At 47.7% G+C, this 22442-nt stretch overlaps 3 protein-coding genes across 3 annotated transcripts; 2 read left to right on the plus strand and 1 right to left on the minus strand.

Annotated features, from left to right (window-relative positions):
- Positions 1-462: 462 nt before the first annotated feature.
- LOC310821575 (pentraxin fusion protein-like) lies at positions 463-12623 on the plus strand (the record flags this gene model as incomplete). Its single annotated transcript, XM_083693660.1, has 5 exons — positions 463-487; positions 9712-9730; positions 9969-10079; positions 10449-10585; positions 12340-12623. 5 exons carry the CDS (start codon positions 463-465, stop codon positions 12621-12623), a joined length of 576 nt encoding a protein of 191 aa, XP_083549786.1.
- A 437-nt stretch (positions 12624-13060) lies between these two features.
- On the plus strand, positions 13061-17052 carry LOC310821909 (uncharacterized protein). The gene is made up of 7 exons (XM_083694184.1): positions 13061-13182; positions 13673-13819; positions 14139-14285; positions 14599-14749; positions 15464-15626; positions 16641-16738; positions 16969-17052. Exons 1-7 carry the CDS (start codon positions 13095-13097, stop codon positions 16976-16978), a joined length of 804 nt encoding a protein of 267 aa, XP_083550310.1. The 5' UTR covers positions 13061-13094; the 3' UTR covers positions 16979-17052.
- A 131-nt stretch (positions 17053-17183) lies between these two features.
- On the minus strand, positions 17184-21353 carry dnajb1b (DnaJ heat shock protein family (Hsp40) member B1b). Its single transcript, XM_083694183.1, has 3 exons — positions 20873-21353; positions 19495-20111; positions 17184-18837 (listed from the first exon to the last, which is right to left on the minus strand). The coding sequence occupies exons 1-3, from the start codon at positions 21090-21092 to the stop codon at positions 18604-18606; spliced, it is 1071 nt and encodes a 356-aa protein (XP_083550309.1). The 5' UTR covers positions 21093-21353; the 3' UTR covers positions 17184-18603.
- Between the last annotated feature and the right edge of the window lie 1089 nt (positions 21354-22442).

Genomic DNA, 22442 nt, shown 5'->3' on the forward strand with positions numbered 1-22442 from the left:
GGAGTCTGTGGGGTCTTGGAGTTTGTGTCTGATGAATGGATGTAGCAGGTGTAAGCTTTTACTCTTGTTTCAGGTGCTGCTCTGTTTCTCCTCCCACAGAGAGCTTTGAGGTGATTGAGCCTCTCCAGGTTTCCAACACAGGTAGTCCATTTCATGTTGCTCTGCAGTGTCACTCCTAAAAACGTGGCCTCCTCAGCAATTGTGATTTGGGGGGGTGAACCAAAACCTGCCATCATTCATTATATCTCAGGGTCGGCGGCGGCTAAGTATGAAGTATCGTGGATTTGGAGAAGACTGGACTTTGAGTCAGGATTATTTTTTGGGCCTTTTGGGGGTCGACGTTGATATTGTAAATATTGTATTTCTAGTTGATATTGTTTGTATAGTTTTTCGTTGTAAAGCACATTGAGGCAATTGTCATTGTAAAAAGTCCTCTACAAATAAATGTGATTGTTTGAGCAAATGTCCACCTGCACCTACCTGGGGGGTAAGAGGCTGTACTGGTCATGTAGTGTGTCTGAGGTTCATGAATTAAGAGTTGCTTCATTTCATTCAAATTCACTTTGTCTACTTACAGCGGTATTCAGACTTGAGATCCAAAAACTTGACTTGAGTTCAATTTAAGTCACACATTAATGTCAATTGGGAGGCAATGAAGTGAAAATTGTGCAGATATTCAGTCTGAATCCCACTGTGAGTGTATAAACCAATGTAATTGACCCCAACCGGCGTCGGCTTTGTTGACTTTCCAGCTGATGTTGATGGTTTTGTTCAAGGGGTTCTGATATCAAGCACCGATTTATTCAATACATTCAATATTTAATGAAGCTTTTTATTAAATGCTTGTAAGATGGAATAGTTAACTTCATCAGTTTGTGCAAGAAGAAAAGGCAATATTTGTATTCAAGATGTATTTTTAGTGTGTTTTTTTAAGGTTAGCTTGTGGTCGACAACTTTCCCTGATTTGGTCATTAACCTCTAGTGCTGGGGTCATTTCAAAACAAACAACTGTATTTTAATTAATTTCAAAGTTCTGTACACCAAAAATGTAACGTTCAAAAAAAATCAACGTTCTTAAACAATGTTTGCAGTGTTTTCAGAGTTCTAATGAACTGAATAGGAATAAAGAATGTTTGTTTGTTCATTTCCACATGTGACGCATTTTATTTAACATTTCTATTATTGTATTATAGGGAGTTGGGTGAGTGTGACTGACCCACACACACACACACACACATACACACACACAAAGACACACACACAATAGTACTGTTAACATGTCGACAAGCACAAGCCATAAAATTATCTCGCTAAACCACATTTAATATTTACACCACCTTGTGTTCATATACTGGACAGGTAAAAACCGTGACATCCCAGACATCTAAGTCACACCGACCAATCAGCAGCCAGATACAGACGCTGACATCATCAGCGACATCTACACCAACATTGGTCAATCCACAGTGTCAACTACTCCACTGTCTCCTTCAGTTGAGAGAGAAAACCTTCACTACTCCACTGTCTCCTTCAGTTGAGAGAGAAAACCTCCACTACTCCACTGTCTCCTTCAGTAGAGAGAGAAAACCTTCACTACTCCACTGTCTCCTTCAGTAGAGAGAAAACCTCCACTACTCCACTGTCTCCTTCAGTAGAGAGAGAAAACCTTCACTACTCCACTGTCTCCTTCAGTAGAGAGAGAAAACCTTCACTACTCCACTGTCTCCTTCAGTAGAGAGAGAAAACCTTCACTACTCCACTGTCTCCTTCAGTAGAGAGAGAAAACCTTCACTACTCCACTGTCTCCTTCAGTAGAGAGAGAAAACCTTCACTACTCCACTGTCTCCTTCAGTAGAGAGAGAACCTTCACTACTCCACTGTCTCCGAAATACTGCTTGTCACATCAGTTAGATAAGACTTCAGAGAAGATTTGCCATGCTGTTGAAGGCCTCTTCCTTTCTCCCTCCCTCCCTCCCTCCCTCCCTCCCTCCCTCCCTCCCTCCATTCTTAGTCCTGCCCTTGTCTCTTCCTCTTCCCATGGGACTCTGTCTACTCTGCCTACAGCAACTATGACTATTACCTTGTGCTTCTAATATTTTTTCTAAAGGACAAAATGATGACTATGTCGATGTTTGCGTAGATTATTGTCATAACAAGCTATCAGCCCTTGACCACTTCTGCACGGCGGTGTGCTTTGAGGAAGTTGAGGTTTGGCCTCAATAGGCTGGGCCTCAGAGCTGCTACTTTTTATCAACATCTGCCCCACCTCCAACTACCACGATGGCGATGACCTCCATATCTGCTGCACCATCACCGCCACCACCACCACTCATCATCATCATCATCATCATCATCACGGCAGTGTGCTATGAATAAGTTGACGTGTGGCCTTAATAAGGAGGGCCAGTTGAGTGGGCCTCAGAGCTGGTAGTTTTTGTCAACAGTTGCACCACCACCAGCCCCGCCCTCAACAACCACCGTGACCTCCATGTTTCCTGCACCACTACCATCATCATCATCATCATCATCATCATCATCATCATCATCATCATCATCATCATCCATCTTCTGGTCCTTCATGGCCCGGAACAGTCTCATGAGCTTTTTTCTGCAAGATAAGAGTTCTCCATTAGGCCTGTGCTGTAGTTGGGTGTGACAGACAGAGGGCGCTGTGGCGAGGCGTGCTGCAGTATGCGTCAGGGTAATTACCACGAGCGCTGTGTGCAGATGAGATCATTGGTGTCTCTGTTCAGCGCAAACCTCCAGCCCCGCCTGTCTCACAGGCCTGTTCCTAATGACCAATTCCACCAAGACTTTCCTGTCTTGTTACACAGACAAGCTGCCACGTCTCTCTCTCTCTCTCTCTCTCTCTCTCTCTCTCTCTCTCTCTCTTTCTCTCTTTCTTTTTCCCTCTCTCTCTCTCTCTCTCCGTTGCTCAGACAGGCTCTCTCCCTATATTACTCTCACACTCTCTCATCCTCTCTGTTGCTTTCCCATCTTTTCTTAACGAAGTCAACAATCTAATATGTCTACAATATGCACAAGCATATTTACAATTAAATGTACTAACTATACTGTATAGGTCTACATCTGTTCCGTAATTAAAGCAAATCATTGACACTTTTCAGTGAATTATCAGGAAATTCTAACTTGTTTGATGCTGTTGTTTACATTATTGCATTGGGGACGGAGATAGTCCTCATAAGTAAGGCCAGAAGTTCTGCCTTCTCTGGTTTTATAGGTCAAACTCTACACAAACGTATAACTCTAAACTTATGAAGTGACAACAAAGTCTGTTTAGAAGACCTACGTACTGCAGACGCTTCACAAATCTGCTCACCATGTTAGGAGGGACTCTGAGTAGGGGTCAGTCTTTAGTTGCCAGTGTTGATGACACAGCTAAATGGCGTATGCTAGGTCAATGGAAGGCTATCATGTGCTGTAATCATCATATAGTTAGAGTACATGCATGCATCTCATGTGCATCTCAACGTGCAGTCAGGAAGGTCATGCAAGGTAGATGAAGGCTGGTCATGTGACTTCTATGGCCAGGCGCCTTTCCCCTGTCACCTGCAGTAGCTTTTGTAGCATTTACATACCAGTCATACAGTCTCCTGCCGACCGCTGCCTGCTCATACAGTCTCCTGCCGACCGCTGCCTGCTCATATAGTCTCCTGCCGACCGCTGCCTGCTCATACAGTCTCCTGCCGACCGCTGCCTGCTCATACAGTCTCCTGCTGACCGTTGCCTGCTCATACAGTCTCCTGCCGACCGCTGCCTGCTCATACAGTCTCCTGCCGACCGCTGCCTGCTCATACAGTCTCCTGCCGACCGCTGCCTGCTCATACAGTCTCCTGCCGACCGCTGCCTGCTCATACAGTCTCCTGCCGACCGCTGCCTGCTCATACAGTCTCCTGCTGACCGCTGCCTGACCGCTGCCTGCTCATACAGTCTCCTGCCGACCGCTGCCTGCTCATACAGTCTCCTGCCGACCGCTGCCTGCTCATACAGTCTCCTGCCGACCGCTGCCTGCTCATACAGTCTCCTGCCGACCGTTGCCTGCTCATACAGTCTCCTGCCGACCGTTGCCTGCTCATACAGTCTCCTGCCGACCGCTGCCTGCTCATACAGTCTCCTGCCGACCGTTGCCTGCTCATACAGTCTCCTGCCGACCGCTGCCTGCTCATACAGTCTCCTGCCGACCGTTGCCTGCTCATACAGTCTCCTGCCGACCGCTGCCTGCTCATACAGTCTCCTGCCGACCGCTGCCTGCTCATACAGTCTCCTGCCGACCGCTGCCTGCTCATACAGTCTCCTGCCGACCGCTGCCTGCTCATACAGTCTCCTGCCGACCGCTGCCTGCTCATACAGTCTCCTGCCGACCGCTGCCTGCTCATACAGTCTCCTGCCGACCGCTGCCTGCTCATACAGTCTCCTGCCGACCGCTGCCTGCTCATACAGTCTCCTGCTGACCGTTGCCTGCTCATACAGTCTCCTGCTGACCGTTGCCTGCTCATACAGTCTCCTGCCGACCGCTGCCTGACCGCTGCCTGCTCATACAGTCTCCTGCTGACCGTTGCCTGCTCATACAGTCTCCTGCCGACCGCTGCCTGCTCATACAGTCTCCTGCTGACCGTTGCCTGCTCATACAGTCTCCTGCCGACCGCTGCCTGACTGCTGCCTGCTCATACAGTCTCCTGCCGACCGCTGCCTGACCGCTGCCTGACCGCTGCCTGCTCATACAGTCTCCTGCCGACCGCTGCCTGACCGCTGCCTGCTCATACAGTCTCCTGCCGACCGCTGCCTGACCGCTGCCTGCTCATACAGTCTCCTGCTGACCGTTGCCTGCTCATACAGTCTCCTGCCGACCGCTGCCTGCTCATACAGTCTCCTGCTGACCGTTGCCTGCTCATACAGTCTCCTGCCGACCGCTGCCTGACTGCTGCCTGCTCATACAGTCTCCTGCCGACCGCTGCCTGACCGCTGCCTGACCGCTGCCTGCTCATACAGTCTCCTGCCGACCGCTGCCTGACCGCTGCCTGCTCATACAGTCTCCTGCCGACCGCTGCCTGACCGTTGCCTGCTCATACAGTCTCCTGCTGACCGTTGCCTGCTCATACAGTCTCCTGCTGACCGCTACTTGCATGGACTGATACTGATAAGAGATCTGAAACCGTTGATAGATGTTCATTGCCTCAGTTTCTGTGAGTAACACTCTCAAACGACCTCCTTGTACTGCTGACATTGCGTTATTGTGTACAGTGTCACTGCTGCTAGTGTATTACTGTGTTGCGATGTTACTGTACCATTGTGGTACTACTCTATTCTGTGTGGTTGGAGAGGAGTAAGCATGTCATGGTACTGCCTTACACTCCACTGTGCTGTATCCCAGTATGTATGATAATACAACTTTGAAACTTGAAACTTCAAAACGTTTGGAAGGTGTGCGAGAATTTATCTTAGTACGAGAGGCATGTTATTGTTATGATTCTAGCACTGAGATGTTGTTTTAGGTGAGTTAGTGTGCTCTCTCTCCCTTTGATGAGCGGCTGTCTCTGTCTGTCTCACTATCGTAGCCTAGGTTAATTGTTCGTAAAAATCAGTCACTTGAAGTATCCGGTTTATAGAAATGTTCAATTTAAATGAGCGTTCAAGGTGCAATCCTTCATTCGATTTTTGGCCAAATGACTAGCCACCACTTGTTTTGGTGTGAAGTTGAAAGATGGGCTGGGGAAATGTTACCACAACTGGTATACAATATCTGCGGCAGGGATAAATCAAGAAGCCTATCTGGGCGCCTTTCAATACCTGCTGGATGATGGGGATCGAATGTTGTGCGTTCAACTTGCTCAAAAATGTCGACTGCTTGAGATTTCCGAGAGCTCAAGGCTGACCGGTTTTTACAGAGAGGCACTGGTTTTCTGGTCGGTTTGGGTCGGTCTACTCAAACTCATGGAATGACACAATTAACAACTGTAGATGGGATGGTGGGAAGAATCTTGCTGCTCTAATTCTGGATATGACTCAGATGATAATTTTAATATATTCAAATACTTTTTCTAGGAATTTGACAGTGGTTATATTTCTCCAGTTCCATCGCTCAACTGCTTTCCATATAAAGGGGAGAACACTGGAATTGTTTGTTATTGTAACTCCAGATTGCCCCTTTAAACTGAAAGTGAGATATCCACAACCGGATGGAGATCTCTAGTACTAGTCATCTCTACTAACCCTAACCCTAACCCTAGCCCTAACCCTAACCCTAACCCTAACCCTAGCCCTAGCCCTAACCCTAACCCTAACCCTAGCCCTAACCCTAACCCTAACCCTAACCCTAGCCCTAACCCTAACCCTAACACTAACCCCTAACCCTAACCCTAACCCTATCTCTAGTACTAGTCATCTCTACTAACCCTAACCCTAACCCTAACCCTAACCCTAGCCCTAACACTAACCCTAGCCCTAACCCTAGCCCTAACCCTAGCCCTAACCCTAACCCTAACCCTAACCCTAACTACTACAGTAGTCTAATTCATTATTGGTTAATGCTCATGTCAAACTGACATATGTAGTATTAAGCAAACTATTGTGATTGAAGACTGTGGAAGGCAGTGCTTAGATCTTCTTATTTCATCTTAACAGACAGGAGTCAGGTGCGTAGGACTGACTGCAGCCCCGACCACTGGCCATGCAGTGGGCTCTGTTCACCTTCTCTGTAATGGGTAGGTGTCCTACAGCATTAGCATCTACCTCTATGCTGTATACGTACATACTGTAAATGCAAATCTTCCAAAAACGTCTGACAGTGGCTTTGCACAGTGGCTTCCTATGTTGCTGTAACTCACACCACAACTTCTGCTTTACCCCCCCCCCCTCTACCCCCCCTTCACCACAACTTCTGCTTTACCCCTCCTCTACCCCCCCCCTCTACCCCCCCTTCACCACAACTTCTGCTTTACCTCCCCTTTACCCCCCCTCTACCAAATATTTTGCTTTACCCCCCCTCTACCTCCCCACCCCCCCTCTACCCCTCCTCCACCACGCTTTACCTCCCCTCTACCTCCCCTCTACCCCTCCTACACCACATCTTTTGCTTTACCTCCCCTCTACCTCCCCTCTACCCCCCCTCTACCCCCCCTCTACCCCTCCTCTACCTCCCCTCTACCCCCCCTCTACCTCCCCTCTACCCCCCCTCTACCCCTCCTCTACCTCCCCTCTACCCCCCCTCTACCTCCCCTCTACCCCTCCTACACCACATCTTTTGCTTTACCTCCCCTTTACCTCCCCTCTACCTCCCCTCTACCCCCCCTCTACCCCCCCTCTACCTCCCCTCTACCTCCCCTCTACCCCCCCTCTACCTCCCCTCTACCCCCCCTCTACCTCCCCTCTACCCCCCCTCTACCTCCCCTCTACCCCCCCTCTACCTCCCCTCTACCCCCCCTCTACCTCCCCTCTACCCCCCCTCTACCCCTCCTCTACCTCCCCTCTACCCCCCCTCTACCTCCCCTCTACCCCTCCTACACCACATCTTTTGCTTTACCTCCCCTTTACCTCCCCTCTACCCCCCCTCTACCCCCCCTCTACCTCCCCTCTACCTCCCCTCTACCTCCCCTCTACCCCCCCTCTACCTCCCCTCTACCCCCCCTCTACCTCCCCTCTACCCCCCCTCTACCTCCCCTCTACCCCCCCTCTACCTCCCCTCTACCTCCCCTCTACCTCCCCTCTATCTCCCCTCTACCTCCCCTCTACCCCTCCTACACCACATCTTTTGCTTTACCTCCCCTTTACCTCCCCTCTACCTCCCCTCTACCCCCCCTCTACCTCCCCTCTATCTCCCCTCTACCTCCCCTCTACCCCCCCTTTACCCCCCCTCTACCAAATATTTTGCTTTACCCCCCCTCTACCTCCCCACCCCCCCTCTACCCCTCCTCCACCACGCTTTACCTCCCCTCTACCTCCCCTCTACCCCTCCTACACCACATATTTTGCTTTACCTCCCCTCTACCTCCCCACCCCCCCTCTACCCCCCCTCTACCTCCCCTCTATCTCCCCTCTACCTCCCCTCTACCTCCCCTCTACCTCCCCTCTACCCCCCCTCTATCTCCCCTCTACCTCCCCTCTACCCCCCCTCTACCTCCCCTCTACCCCCCCTCTATCTCCCCTCTATCTCCCCTCTACCCCTCCTACACCACATCTTTTGCTTTACCTCCCCTTTACCTCCCCTCTACCTCCCCTCTACCCCCCCTCTACCTCCCCTCTACCTCCCCTCTACCTCCCCTCTACCTCCCCTCTACCTCCCCTCTACCTCCCCTCTACCCCCCCTCTATCTCCCCTCTACCTCCCCTCTACCCCCCCTCTACCTCCCCTCTATCTCCCCTCTACCTCCCCTCTACCCCCCCTCTATCTCCCTCTACCTCCCCTCTATCTCCCCTCTACCTCCCCTCTACCTCCCCTCTATCTCCCCTCTACCTCCCCTCTACCTCCCCTCTACCTCCCCTCTACCTCCCCTCTACCCCCCCTCTACCTCCCCTCTACCCCCCCTCTACCCCCCCTCTATCTCCCCTCTACCTCCCCTCTACCTCCCCTCTACCTCCCCTCTACCCCCCCTCTATCTCCCCTCTACCTCCCCTCTACCTCCCCTCTACCCCCCCTCTATCTCCCCTCTATCTCCCCTCTACCCCTCCTACACCACATCTTTTGCTTTACCTCCCCTTTACCTCCCCTCTACCTCCCCTCTACCTCCCCTCTATCTCCCCTCTATCTCCCCTCTACCTCCCCTCTACCTCCCCTCTACCTCCCCTCTACCTCCCCTCTACCTCCCCTCTATCTCCCCTCTATCTCCCCTCTACCTCCCCTCTACCTCCCCTCTACCTCCCCTCTACCTCCCCTCTACCTCCCCTCTATCTCCCCTCTACCTCCCCTCTATCTCCCCTCTATCTCCCCTCTACCTCCCCTCTACCTCCCCTCTATCTCCCCTCTATCTCCCCTCTATCTCCCCTCTACCTCCCCTCTACCCCCCCTCTACCTCCCCTCTACCTCCCCTCTACCCCCCCTCTACCTCCCCTCTACCCCCCCTCTACCTCCCCTCTACCTCCCCTCTACCTCCCCTCTACCCCCCCTCTACCTCCCCTCTACCCCCCCTCTACCTCCCCTCTACCCCCCCTCTACCTCCCCTCTACCCCCCCTCTACCTCCCCTCTACCTCCCCTCTACCTCCCCTCTACCTCCCCTCTATCTCCCCTCTATCTCCCCTCTACCTCCCCTCTACCCCCCCTCTACCTCCCCTCTATCTCCCCTCTACCTCCCCTCTATCTCCCCTCTACCTCCCCTCTACCCCCCCTCTACCCCCCCTCTACCTCCCCTCTATCTCCCCTCTACCCCCCCTCTACCTCCCCTCTACCCCCCCTCTACCTCCCCTCTATCTCCCCTCTACCCCCCCTCTACCTCCCCTCTATCCCCCCTCTACCCCCCCTCTACCCCCCCTCTACCCCCCTCTACCCCCCCTCTATCTCCCCTCTACCTCCCCTCTACCCCCCCTCCACCTCATCTTCTGCCACCACCTCCATGACATTCTGTGCAACATGTCCCTGCAACTATTGCTGCCTTGGATGATTGTAAATAATGACACGTTGTGTTCATAAAGAATCAACACAGTTACACCCTAATACATCACTATGGTAACATATTCACAGGAGTTGTGCTCTCGACCCAGCCAGCCAGTGCCACAACAGGTGAGAATACCGCCTTGGTGGTTGTTGTTTTAATACACATTGGAAGTCTTCATTTACATTACAAAGTCATTTCACTGACTGTTGTAATTCTGTTCTTTTTTTAGTGTTCTTATCTGCCAAGTGTCAACTGACTCATTGTAAATGACTGGCATTCTTGTATGATTTCATGATTTAAGACTCTCTCTCAGTACATATCGGGATCACAATTAGTTTGATCTCTCCTCTGTGTCACTTCCAGAGTCACTGCAGTGTCCGTCACCAGCAGAGGAGACTGCTATTCGGAGTGGATTGATGGAGCTGAGATCCGCATCGGTAACTCACTGGAGAACAACGGCAACAACAACCCCAGGTGATACAGTATGGTGATTTATGTTGTACTGTAGAGGTCATTTAAAAAATAATATTGTTTAACTCATTCAGTGCCACGGGTGAATAAAGTCGCCCAAATGGTCAAGATTCTAGAGTGCCAAGGGCGACTTTATTCACCAAAAATGCATCATCATTATGATGCTTCATTTTGTAGCCAATCAAAGTGTTGTCGCTAGGTAAACACCACATAAAACACTTGGCACTCTCGGTGGTGAGGCTTCCGGAACTGTTTGGCAGTTAGTGAGTTAATGTCATAATATCTCTCTCTCTCTCTCTCTTTGACTCCCTCTCTCTCTCTCTCTCTCTCTATTTGACTCCCTCTCTCTCTCTCTCTCTCTCTCTCTCTCAGATGTGCTGTCATCACCAGCATCCCAGCAGGACAGACCCACACCTTCCAGTGTAACAACACGGAGGGTCGCTACGTCACTCTGTTCATCACTGGGGAGAACAAGGCTCTCATTCTGTGTGAAGTGGAGGTATTTGCAGGTAACATGATTAGGTGTATTTTGTAAACATCAGTCTACGCTAACTGTAACTATTATCAACTTTAAAAACCTAAATGAGATGCACATTTTATTGCATGTATTTTAATGCCTGGGGTTTTCTCAGAAAGAAATATGCAAAGCTAACGCAAGTTCGACATACATCTTTCCATACATCTTTCCATACATCGTTACAGTGATTGGCCCAATTTTGACAAAACTACGGTGAAAATGCGTCTTGCCGTAGACGTTGTTTAGGAGTTTCGAGGTGACGACGATTCATCATTAAAAACATCGTAACAGGGTGGAATGTGGCGAGCAGTGAAGCCTAATGCAACAGGCCTGTAGCCTAACGAATTTGGGAATAATATTTGGATATTACGCAAATCTGCAAGAGGCAAGACTGATAATGAATCAAATAAGCACTACACGTTCGGGTAATTTTTCAGAGACCAGACTCTCACAATCTCTCTCTGTCTCAAACTGTCTTCGATAAGGTGTTTTCAAGCAACCCTTTCATAGGGGCAGCAACAGATGCACAGTTCAATAACAAGAGGGTCCATTTAGGTCAATGTGGCCATGCACCTAAATCAGCGCGTTCTCACCAACAGATATAACTGGCACCATACTGACTGACTGTCTTCATTTGTACTGTTAAAATCATAAATGAGTATAATACTGATCATAACAGAATCATTGAACAGTCTCTCATACGGATGGTAAATCATTGGATGTATTCATTCTCTTCAATGTCTTTTTTGTGTAGGAGTCGGATTGTAGCAATTTGTACAAGACATTGTCACCAAATAGCTTGACTTTCTTTAGCCCATCCACTGCAATGTAAGTCGCTTTGGATAAAAGTGTCAGCTATTATTATTATTATTAAGTTGAAGACCTACTATATTTGTGACCCATCTGCAGTGGGCATAAATGAAGTAGCTATGAGTCCAAGGTAGGCCAAGATGCTCGGTTATCAATAGGCCACTAGACCGACCCCCTGGTGTAGAGATGAACACCATGGGCGTGCTGCATGAGCCCTGTTCTATATTATTCATTTTTTTGTTGTATTGTCCAGTCAAAGTAGCCTGCACAGTTCCACAAAACATTCCCTACACAATCTTTATTTTGAACTGTTGTGTGTAGGCTTAAACAAAGTTATCAGAGTGTTTGCCTCCTTTACTTCCTAAGCAGCCCAAGACAGTATTATTTAAAAGCTATCCACCATTAAAAGCTATCCACCCCCCCCCCCCCCCCCCCCCAACTCTGCAAACATCTCCTCATATCATCACAGCTTTGTTTGGTTCTCCCAAGTCCCTGTATAAGCGTGTGCCTCAATCTTCTGGGTGACACCAATGGGTGAGAACCACTCTGAGAACCACTCAAACAGGTTTGATCACATATTGTGTACGTTTTGTCAACTCCTGTGAGACGGTGTCACTCACTAACAATGGTACAGTAGGTCAGAGTTGAAAAGGTCATAGTTCAGCGACTGAAGAGTGGCCGTACCGCCAGAGCAGCAGCGAGTCTACTTGACTTTTTCACACATTTTATTTGAGGTATTTCACCTTGCCAAAATGTGTTAGTGCTTGTTTTAGAGACGGGGGAGGGGGTAGCCTATGAACAGCATCATGGCCCATGCTGTGTGGCCTGACTGATGATTAGCATACTGTAGCCTCCTCTAGGATTTAATGATACTTCTCTCAGTGCATATACAATTTGTGATTTCATGTGTGATTTCCCCTCTGTGTTTCACTCTAGAAAACATAGCACTCCAGGGATTGGCCACTATGTCATCAGAGTATGCTCCGATTGTTGCTGCTTCTCATGCTATTGATGGGAACAGAGACCCAGCCTGGAATAAAGGGTCCTGCAGCAGCAGTACGGCAGAGACCAACCCCTGGTGGAGAGTGGAACTGCTTGATACGTACAGGGTGACTGCTGTGTTCATCACCAACCGAGATTCCGACCCTGGTAGGCTTGATGGAGCTGAGATCCGCATCGGTAACTCACTGGAGAACAACGGCAACAACAACCCCAGGTGATTTACTATTTGACATTTCCTCCCTGCCAGGTGCAGAAGTCTTCCACAGTTTCATGGTACAGTGCTGAACTAATACATTGACCTTTACCCCTGCCCCCTGCCCCACGCCCCTCCCCCTCTCTCAGAATCAGAATCAGAATTCTTTATTTTGCCAAGAATATTTGCACATACAGGAAATTGACTTGGTGAGGTTGCATGGACATAAAAAACAAATAGCAAATTATTGACGAGAAATTTACTAAATAGAAAAGTATTAACAAAATAGCAATAACAAATTTACAAATTTACAAAAAAGAGCAGCAGAACAATACATGTTGTAGGCTGTGTGAGACTAAATGGCAATGAGGCTAGAGGCTGTGAAATGGTTGTGGGGCCTGTACACTATCTCTCTCTCTCTCTCTCTCTCTCTCTCAGATGTGCTGTCATCACCAGCATCCCAGCAGGACAGACCCACACCTTCCATTGTAACAACATGGCGGGTCGCTACGTCAACGTGATGGTCACTGGGGTTAACATTTATATGACTCTGTGTGAAGTGGAGGTATTTTACACTCTTACAGGTAACTGGTTGAACTAGTTATTCGTGGGCTTGCTCATACTTATTTTACTTTTTAGTGGGCTTGCTTCAGCAAGTCCAAATATTGTTCTCGCGCATACTTATTAGTGACTTGCTTCAGCTAGGATCACCGAACAGTACCCTCCCCGAATCCCAGAAAAGTCTTTTATGAGGAGCAAACCATTAGAAGCTTTTTTTTTAACTTCTAAATGTTAAAGTTTTAGAAGTGCTAAGAACTTAAATCAAATAGTCGTCGAATAGATCGTAGACTTCCGTGTCTGTCTTTTGTCTCCTCCCCCGGCCCTCTTTTACATCTTCTCCATCTCTATGTCCTCTCTCTCTCTCTCTCTCTCTCTCTCTCTCCCTCCCTCCCTCTTTCTCTCTCTCTCTCTCTCTCTCTCTCTCTCTCTCTCTCTCTCTCTCTCTCTCTCTCTCTCTCTCTCTCTCCCTCCCTCTCTCCCTCTCTCTCTCTCTCTCTCTCTCTCTCTCCACAGATATAGATGAGTGTGTAGTGAGCTCCTCCCTCTGTGGTCCAGATGCAGACTGTTTCAACACTAAGGGGGGGTACAACTGCTCCTGTCACCATGGTTACAGAGCCCCGCAAGGAGTCACTGTGACCAACACAACACACCCGTGCAGAGGTAACACACACACACACACACACACACACACACACACACACACACACACACACACACACACACACACACACACAAGCAAACCATGAAAACCTTGTTCACTTCTAAATGTTAAAGTTGCAGAAGTTCACTGCTTCAAGAAATGCAGGAAGAGAAAGTCTAATAGTGGGTCTTTTACATCTTCTCCATCTCTATGTCCTCTCTCTCTCTCTCTCTCTCCCTCCCTCTCTCTCTTTCTCTCTCCCTCCCTCCCTCCCTCACTCCCTCCATCCCTCCCTCCCTCTCTCTCTCTCTCTCTCTCTCTCTCTCTCTCTCTCCACAGATATAGATGAGTGTGTAGTGAGCTCCTCCCTCTGTGGTCCAGATGCAGACTGTTTCAACACCAAGGGGGGGTACAACTGCTCCTGTCACCATGGTTACAGAGCCCCGCCAGGAGTCACTGTGACCAACACAACACACCCGTGCAGAGGTAACACACACACACACACATACACACACATACACACACACACACACACACACACACACACACACACACACACACACACACATATACACACACACACACACACACAAGCAAACCATGAAAACCTTGTTCACTTCTAAATGTTAAAGTTGCAGAAGTTCACTGCTTCAAGAAATGCAGGAAGAGAAAGTCTAATAGTGGGTCTTTTACATCTTCTCCATCTCTATGTCCTCTCTCTCTCTCTCTCTCTCTCTCTCTCTCTCTCCCTCCCTCTTTCTCCCTCCCTCTCTCTCTCTCTCTCTCTCTCTCTCCACAGATATAGATGAGTGTGTAGTGAGCTCCTCCCTCTGTGGTCCTCTGTGGTCCTCTGTGGCTCAGTTGGTAGAGCACGACGCTAACAACGCTTGGGTTGTGGGTTTGATTCCCGCTGGGACCATACATACTGAAATGTATGAACTCACTGCAATGTAAGTTGCTTTGGATGAAAGTGTCAGCTAAATGGCATTTATAAATTATTATTTTTATTTTTTTACTAACAAGTCTGAGTTTTATGTATGATATACTTAACTTTTAGTGTAAAACCAACCTAATTTGATCAGATCCAGTGTCATTATTGTACAGTGGTTGTACTTAAAAACAGTATTTTCTGAGAGTGTACCACAAAATTGCTCAAAGGTGAAGAACCTTAATTGGTAGCATAATTGTTAGGTTGAGGGCCAAACCTTTCCACTTGCACACACTTCCTGCCAATGGGTGCTGGTCCAATCACCCTAACAAAACACACGCATAAATATAAGCTCAGACGTAACACAGCTCTAATCAAATAAAAACCAACGTCACACGCACATTATTTAGTGAGATAATGCAACAGAAAGAACAGAAACCGTCTCGATGAGAGACACCAGATAAGGAAGAATGTACAAGGTAAAGCTATAATGTGGAAGTGAGCGGTGATGGAATGAAAGGCTGAGTGTGTTCAGTGCACTCTTAAAAGAAAGAAGTTTTAGTTAGTACCAAAAATGGGTTCTTTATTTGTCCATGTAGGGGTAGTTTTAACCTGATGGTACCCAACATGCTCGGGCCAGGCCTGGCCTGATTTTCCTACCCTTCACTTTTCTCCTCCTCCTCCTCTCTCTACCCATCTCTCTTCTCTTCCTCCCTCTCGCTCCATCTTTGTGCAGGGTCATGGTCTTCAAGTTCCTGCTCCAATTTGTTGTCCTTGGTTGCCCCTGGTTACTGGGCTTCTTCACCCACAGTTACAAGATGGTGGAATTCCTCTTCCTCTTCCTTAACTCCCAGCAGGGCACCTTCCTCTTCATCATCCACTGCCTCCTCAATGCAGAGGTGAGAACACGTACAGGTTGCAGGGACAGAGTCAATTCCATTTTCAGTCTCACACGTTTGATATCATGATTTGATGATTTGATATTCAAGAATTGAGAAGTGCCATGTGTTTTTTTAAACCAATTTCATCAGGTTATGCATTTTAGATTTAATTGAAATTAAAATTTGCAGAAATTACTAAATTGAGAGGGAATTGACCCCACATGCTGGTGGGTTGTTACTGTGGTTATCAGTCTTTTGGGAAAAGATTTGTGTCTTGTTACAATGTGTTTCTGCAGCGGATACTGACATACTGAAATACTGACACCTAGTGGTGGATAGTTGGAATTTGTCTTCTCCTTAGACACTGTTCACCTGTCCCCCCTCTCCTTACCTGTCTCACTGTTCACCTGTCCCCCCTCTCCTTACCTGTCTCACTGTTCACCTGTCCCCCCTCTCCTTATCTGTCTCACTGTTCACCTGTCCCCCCTCTCCTTACCTGTCTCACTGTTCACCTGTCCCCCCTCTCCTTACCTGTCTCACTGTTCACCTGTCCCCCCTCTCCTTATCTGTCTCACTGTTCACCTGTCTCTCTTCTTACCTGTCTGTCTGTCTGTCTGTCTGTCTGTCAACCTGTCTAATTCCTTATCTGTCTGTCTGTCAACCTGTCTCTTTCCACATCTGTCTGTCTGTCAACCTGTCTCTCTCCTTACCTGTCTGTCTGTCAACCTGTCTCTCTCCTTACCTGTCTGTCTGTCAACCTGTCTCTCTTCTTGCCTGTCTGTCAACCTGTCTCTCTCCTTTTCTGTCTGTCTGTCAACATGTCTCTCTTCACCTGTCTTTCTTTTTATCTGTCTGTCAACCTGTCTCCCTTCTTACCTGTCTGTCTCTTCACCTGTCCTTCCTCTTACAGTACCTGCCTCTCTCTTTGACTGTCCATATCATCTCACCTGTCTGCCTCTGCACCTGTCCCTACACGTACAGTACATGTCTATCTGCCCTCAAATCGATCTGTCTGTGTCTGTGTGTGTTCAGGTGCGGAGGCAGTACAGGAAGTGGGGCTCTGTCTTCATCCCCTGTCTCTCCCCCACGCTGCCCACAGAGTCACCTGCCACCGCAACTAGCATCTCAAGGTGAGTGGAGAACAGCACGCACGCACGCACGCACACGCACACGCACATTCTGGGAGTCTTGAGATTATCCATTGCTGTTGATATCCAATGTGATGGTGGAGGGATTGGATACATCTACACAATATCTAGTCCAAACATTTCATGAATCTATTATGTCTTCTTTAGGGTCTCTGTACAACACGCTATTCCACTCACAGCTCTCAAATCAGACATTTGTTGTTTCTTTACAGGGTTGAGTAACTGAACAGGACCAAGCACCTTTGTCTGGAAAATGCCAACCAACAATTTAACACAATCTTATTGTTATGATATATTTACTACATCTGCAAACTAGATCATATTGTTATTACATATTTATTACAACTTCACACACCTTTTCTGATCATACTGTTACTACATTTAATTTCATGCGTCTATACAGGGAGAGAAACAAGGACACATTTTTATCTTTAAGAGGAAAAATACTTTATTTCCAATGAAACAGAAAGGAATGCTTTGTTTATTTGCATACGTCACGTCTGCTGTATAGAAAACTTGTCAATGTCTAAACAATAGTAAACAAATAGGAGTGTAACTAAAATAGGTTTTGTTCATGTATTGTCCAGGAATAACGTTTTCTAAAACAATTGGAATAAAAATTACGTAACACTGTTATAAAGGACAAATGTACTTAAGATCAAGGTTGGTGAGATCCTGTGACATGTAAACATGTAATCTCTTAGGGATGTTACCTATGGTAGGTCAGAGGATGACTGGGAAGGGAATGGAGATAGGCTCATGACCTACATGGATTTTATTAAGACATGGCAAACCTTAGCCATGAGTACTTGGTTTCATTGATGTCAATATTGGAAATTGCATAGATAATTAAAAGCTATTTTGGACCTTTTTGATCAGAGCGTTTTTGTTTACACTTCTCGCTGTCTTTAGCAACAACAGAATATACAGAATATAGAACTGTCTTTAGCAACAACAGAATATATAGAATATAGAACTGTCCTTGGCAACAACAGAATATATAACTGTCCTTGGCAACAACAGAATATGTAGAATATAGAACTGTCTTTAGCAACAATAGAATATAGAACTGTCTTTAGCAACAATAGAATATAGAACTGTCCTTGGCAACAACATGAGTGCAGAGTCTATAGAATCAGATGTTTGCGCATCAGTAAGAAGTTGAGCAAATTAGTGCTGAGGGATAAATAACATATTTATCTATTGGCTGTAAAAAAACAACAACAACAACAACAACCTCATTCCAGTTTCATAAATCACAAAAGGTTCCCTTAACGCATACTAGCTGCAAAACATCCCATCTCTGATGGGTAACTCCTGCCCTAATGCTGGAGTCCATATTGTAAGCATCCTAGAACAGATAACTCAGATTATAAACTTTTGACAGTCTTGAATGCTAGCCCACGTGGAACCTCCTCTGCTTTGACAGGGTCCAGATCATCCTTTGGGAAACAGACTGACAGACACATTCCTATGTTCCCCTTTGAAGTCTAGCACCTTTTTCAAACCCTACGTTATCAATAAAACCCATTAACACCACTATTAACCTCCCACCAAAATATAATGAGATGCTACCTAGAATCTCAGCACCCAATACAATGCCCCACAGAGATGGAACCAAATACCCGAATATACAAATGTTGTACAATACAATCATGACCTCAGCATGGGAAAAAAAATACAAGTGTGCCAAAAACAAAGCTTTGAACAACGACGGCTCATTGGCTTGCCTTTAATTGTATCTGATCACAGAGTCCTTATCCATAAGGTCTTGGGTGTCTTCAGAGTTGGTCTTGGGTCCTCTGCAGCGTTCCTGAGCTTTTCCTAGGAAAGACATTTGACGTTTTTCACGACGGCGGCAGCACCTGTGCGATGGTCTCCCGAGCACTCTGGCTAAGTTTCTCAGGAAACTTCACCTCGTACTCGACCACCAGGTCCCCGCGGCGGTCGGGACGCTTGGGCAGAGGGAGCCCCTCCCCGGCGACGCGCCGCTTCGTCCCCGGTCCCACCACGTCTTTGCTCGTCACGGTTACCGTCCTGCCGTCCAACGTGGGGGCGTTGACCGTGCAGCCGCACAGCGCCTGAAACACCGAGGGAAACGGAGGGGAGAGTCAGGTTTCAGTATTGGAACACAGGGATGGCTGTCAGTCCATTAAAACAAGTAGTTTATTTGTGTGTTTTTTTGTTTTTTTTTCCTGTTAGTTGAGTAACCTAGAGATTAATCTAATCTGGACACGTGATATTTTTCGCCTTATTTTTCACCGTCATCTTTCTAGGCAGGGATTTTGTAAACATTTTTAGATAACAGCCCGAGAAGTGGTCCTTTAACAGTGAGTGGGGGAGTCAGTTAACAACGAAATTACGGCTTCCAAATCAGTGGTGCAAATTGCCATTCCCATTCCCATAGATGAAGACGCATGGGTGCTCATTGCTTGAACGAGCTTCCTTGGTACAACACTCTTGTTTACTTGACTACATGTCACTCATTTTAGCTCTAAATTCTTGTGCTTGGTCTGATATATAGAAATCTGCTTAAATCTGCTTAATTTTTAAAGGCATTAGTTGATAAATCGGCTAATTAAATACTTTACAGCCCTATTGTAATGTTATCATCTAAACAAGCAAATATGGTTCCTCTAAGCAATGTTAGTACCATTCGTTTGTTTTCAGGGGACCTTAATAAATTAATTAATGAGAAGCATATAAATTACATTAGAATACGCTGGTAAATTACTTACATCTCTGAGGGAGACTTTGGCTGGGTATATGATGTCAGATCCATCTCGACGGAACACCGGGTGTGGCTTGTCCTTCACCACGAACACCACGTCGGCTGGTATGTTCGTTAGCGTCTCGTCCCCCTCTTTGGGGAAGGTGATCTTCGTCCCCTCCTTCCATCCCTTCTTTATCTTCACCTCCAGGATCTTGTCCTCCGTGCGTGTCGTTCGCCGATCCGCGTTCAGCCGCTTGTGGGAGATCTTCATCTTCTTGGTGCAGCCGGAGAACACCTCCTCCAGGGTCACCCTCAAGTCGTGGACCACCGGGGGGTCCTGATGCTGCTCCGCCCCCCCGCTCCGCCCTCCCATCCCTCCCATCCCTCCCATTCCTGTACTAAAAGAGCGGGGGAACCCCCCCATTCCCCCTCCCATGCCCCCCATCCCGAGGCGAGCGAAGGGGTCCTCCGTGTCCATGTCTTCGTCCATGCCTCCATTGCGGGTGAAGAACTGGTCGAAAGGGTTGCGTCCTCCGAAGAATTCGGCGAAGATTGCGTGGGGATCCCCCTGGAAGGTGTAGCTGAAGTTAGGGCCACCGCCACCGGGCATCCCACCTGGTGAGGGACCTCCACCCTTCAGACCTGGAGGAGAGAAAGAGAGAGAGAGAGAGAGAAGGAAAGAGAGAGAGATTTTTAAAGAGATAGTTCACCACAATGTAGATGTCCACATGTTGTGGACACCTTGAAAAACACCCAGTGTTTAAGGACATGCTGGCCTTCTTGAGTTATCTACAAAGTAACCTCATTAGCCTGACCTCTAATGTCAAGGCCTATCTACAACAGCAGCGCAGCGCGCGCGCGCGCGCACACACACACACACACACACACACACACACACACACACACACACACACACACACACACACTAGTGAAAGGTGTGCTGCTGACAGGTGTCGAACTGTCAAATTCGAACTCTCCGCCCCGCCGTGACGTCAACGCCAGAAACTTGCAGCAGCCACGCAAGCCAATCAGGCCGTTGCCAGCATATTTCGATTTCCTTCATGTCATTTTATTATTATGCAACTCAGAAATTCTTGTTAGGACTCGCGTTAAGTACTTTTGTCCTCTCTCCACGGCCTCGCCTTTGATGGTTCTAGAAGCGGGCGAGATTGCAAAAATCTCTCTGGCTTGAAGCGAACGTTAGGCAGAAGTGGGTCAACAGCTTGTTTCAGCACCACTGAAGTCTCGACCAGCATAGGTCAGATCACTGAGGTCTGGTCAGATGCTTGACAGTTCAATGTATTTAAGTTATTTAAAAAGCCGAATTCAACGTGCCAAATTGATAGAGCTTTACACCTTTGCAGCTGAAAATGACAATGCATATTCCTAGACCAAACACTCACCCTCTTCACCAAATCTGTCATAAACGTCCTTTTTCTTAGGGTCGCTTAAAACGTCATATGCTTCTGCGATCTCTTTGAACCTCTCCTCGGCTTCTGGGGACTTGTTTTTGTCCGGATGGTATCGGAGAGCTTGCTTACGATAAGCCTTCTTTATCTCGTCATCGGAAGCTGCTTTCTGTATCCCCAAAATGCTGTAGTAGTCTTTTCCCATTTTAACCATCTAGCTTTCTTTTCCTATTTCAAATAGCTGCGAGAAATAAAGCTCGTTGACCTTACTGTCAATCAAATTGTTGACAGGTAGTTTACTTTATGGCGATGTTCAACTCCTCAGAGCATTGTTAGGCAACTACGCACACAGCGGACACACAATCCCAGACCGTCCTGTAAACACTGCGTTCGAAAACGAGGCATTCTATTTTGTATCCGCGTAGAACGTTCGAGAATTTTCCATCACAATCAAGAACAGTCTGAACGGGTTCTAGCGGTCGAAGGTCTGATCAGAACGCCCATTGTGGCGTCAGCGTTTGACAGTTCAGTTAGACACGCCTCCGCCATTCAAGCAGTCAAGTCGAAACGCCCTCGTCCCGTCCCGTCCCTCCCTCCCTCCCTCCCCGTCCGTCCCGTCCCGTCCCGTCCATCCCTCCCTCCCTCCCCGTCCCGTCCCTCCCTCCCTCCCCGTCCCGTCCCTCCCTCCCTCCCCGTCCCGTCCATCCATCCATCCATCCATCCCTCCCTCCCTCCCTCCCCGTCCCTCCCTCTGTCGCTCCCTCCCTCCCTCTCTGGATGCGAGGGCTGTGCCGGATACTATGTTGCGCTATCAAAGCAACACTTGTTTCAGGACAACATCAAAAAAGAAAGAAAGAAAGAAAAACTACTTAAAGTAACAATATTGTCAGTACAAAGGAAACACTTGAATGCCTAGGACACTAGAACACTAGAGTGCACGAGTTCAAATGATCGATACAGTAGCCTACTGGAAATGTGTCGGCCCATTTGGTAGAAGTTGATCACAATATGTCAAGATGACTTAGCAAAGCTTTATTCAGTACAATAAAATGAGTCCGCACACAGTGAACTTGACAGCTTAACAGGTGAACTAAACACAGGGAAATGTCTAAAGGTAGACGGAATCAAAGCAGGGAGTTCCACCGGAGGACCGCACCTTGTCAGACCGGTGCGTCGCAGTCCGGTAACCATGACAACGGACACAAAACACGGTGGAGCGAAGATGTTCCAGTTGAATGGAGATTGTCAACTGAGATGCATTTGTGTATCTTTTCTCCAAGAACATTGTGGAATGTCAGAGCCAAAATGTTGTAAACAAATGAAAACAAATCCACAGATGCAATTTGATCCACAAACGCAGATTCGTACTGAAGTGTGTTGTACTGAAATGATTCGATGCCTACACAAAGCATGTTTTTATTTAGAACTCTGGAAAGACGTTTGTCACCGCTTTCGTTTCTATTCACACGTCGTGACATTTGTCTGCACGTGTAAGAGCATTAATTCACACATCTTTAGCCATATTTACAAATCATTTTGCATTTATTAAAATATTGGATTACAA

Source organism: Argentina silus (genome assembly GCF_951799395.1).
Source record: "Argentina silus genome assembly, chromosome: 22".
NCBI lineage: Eukaryota > Metazoa > Chordata > Actinopteri > Argentiniformes > Argentinidae > Argentina > Argentina silus.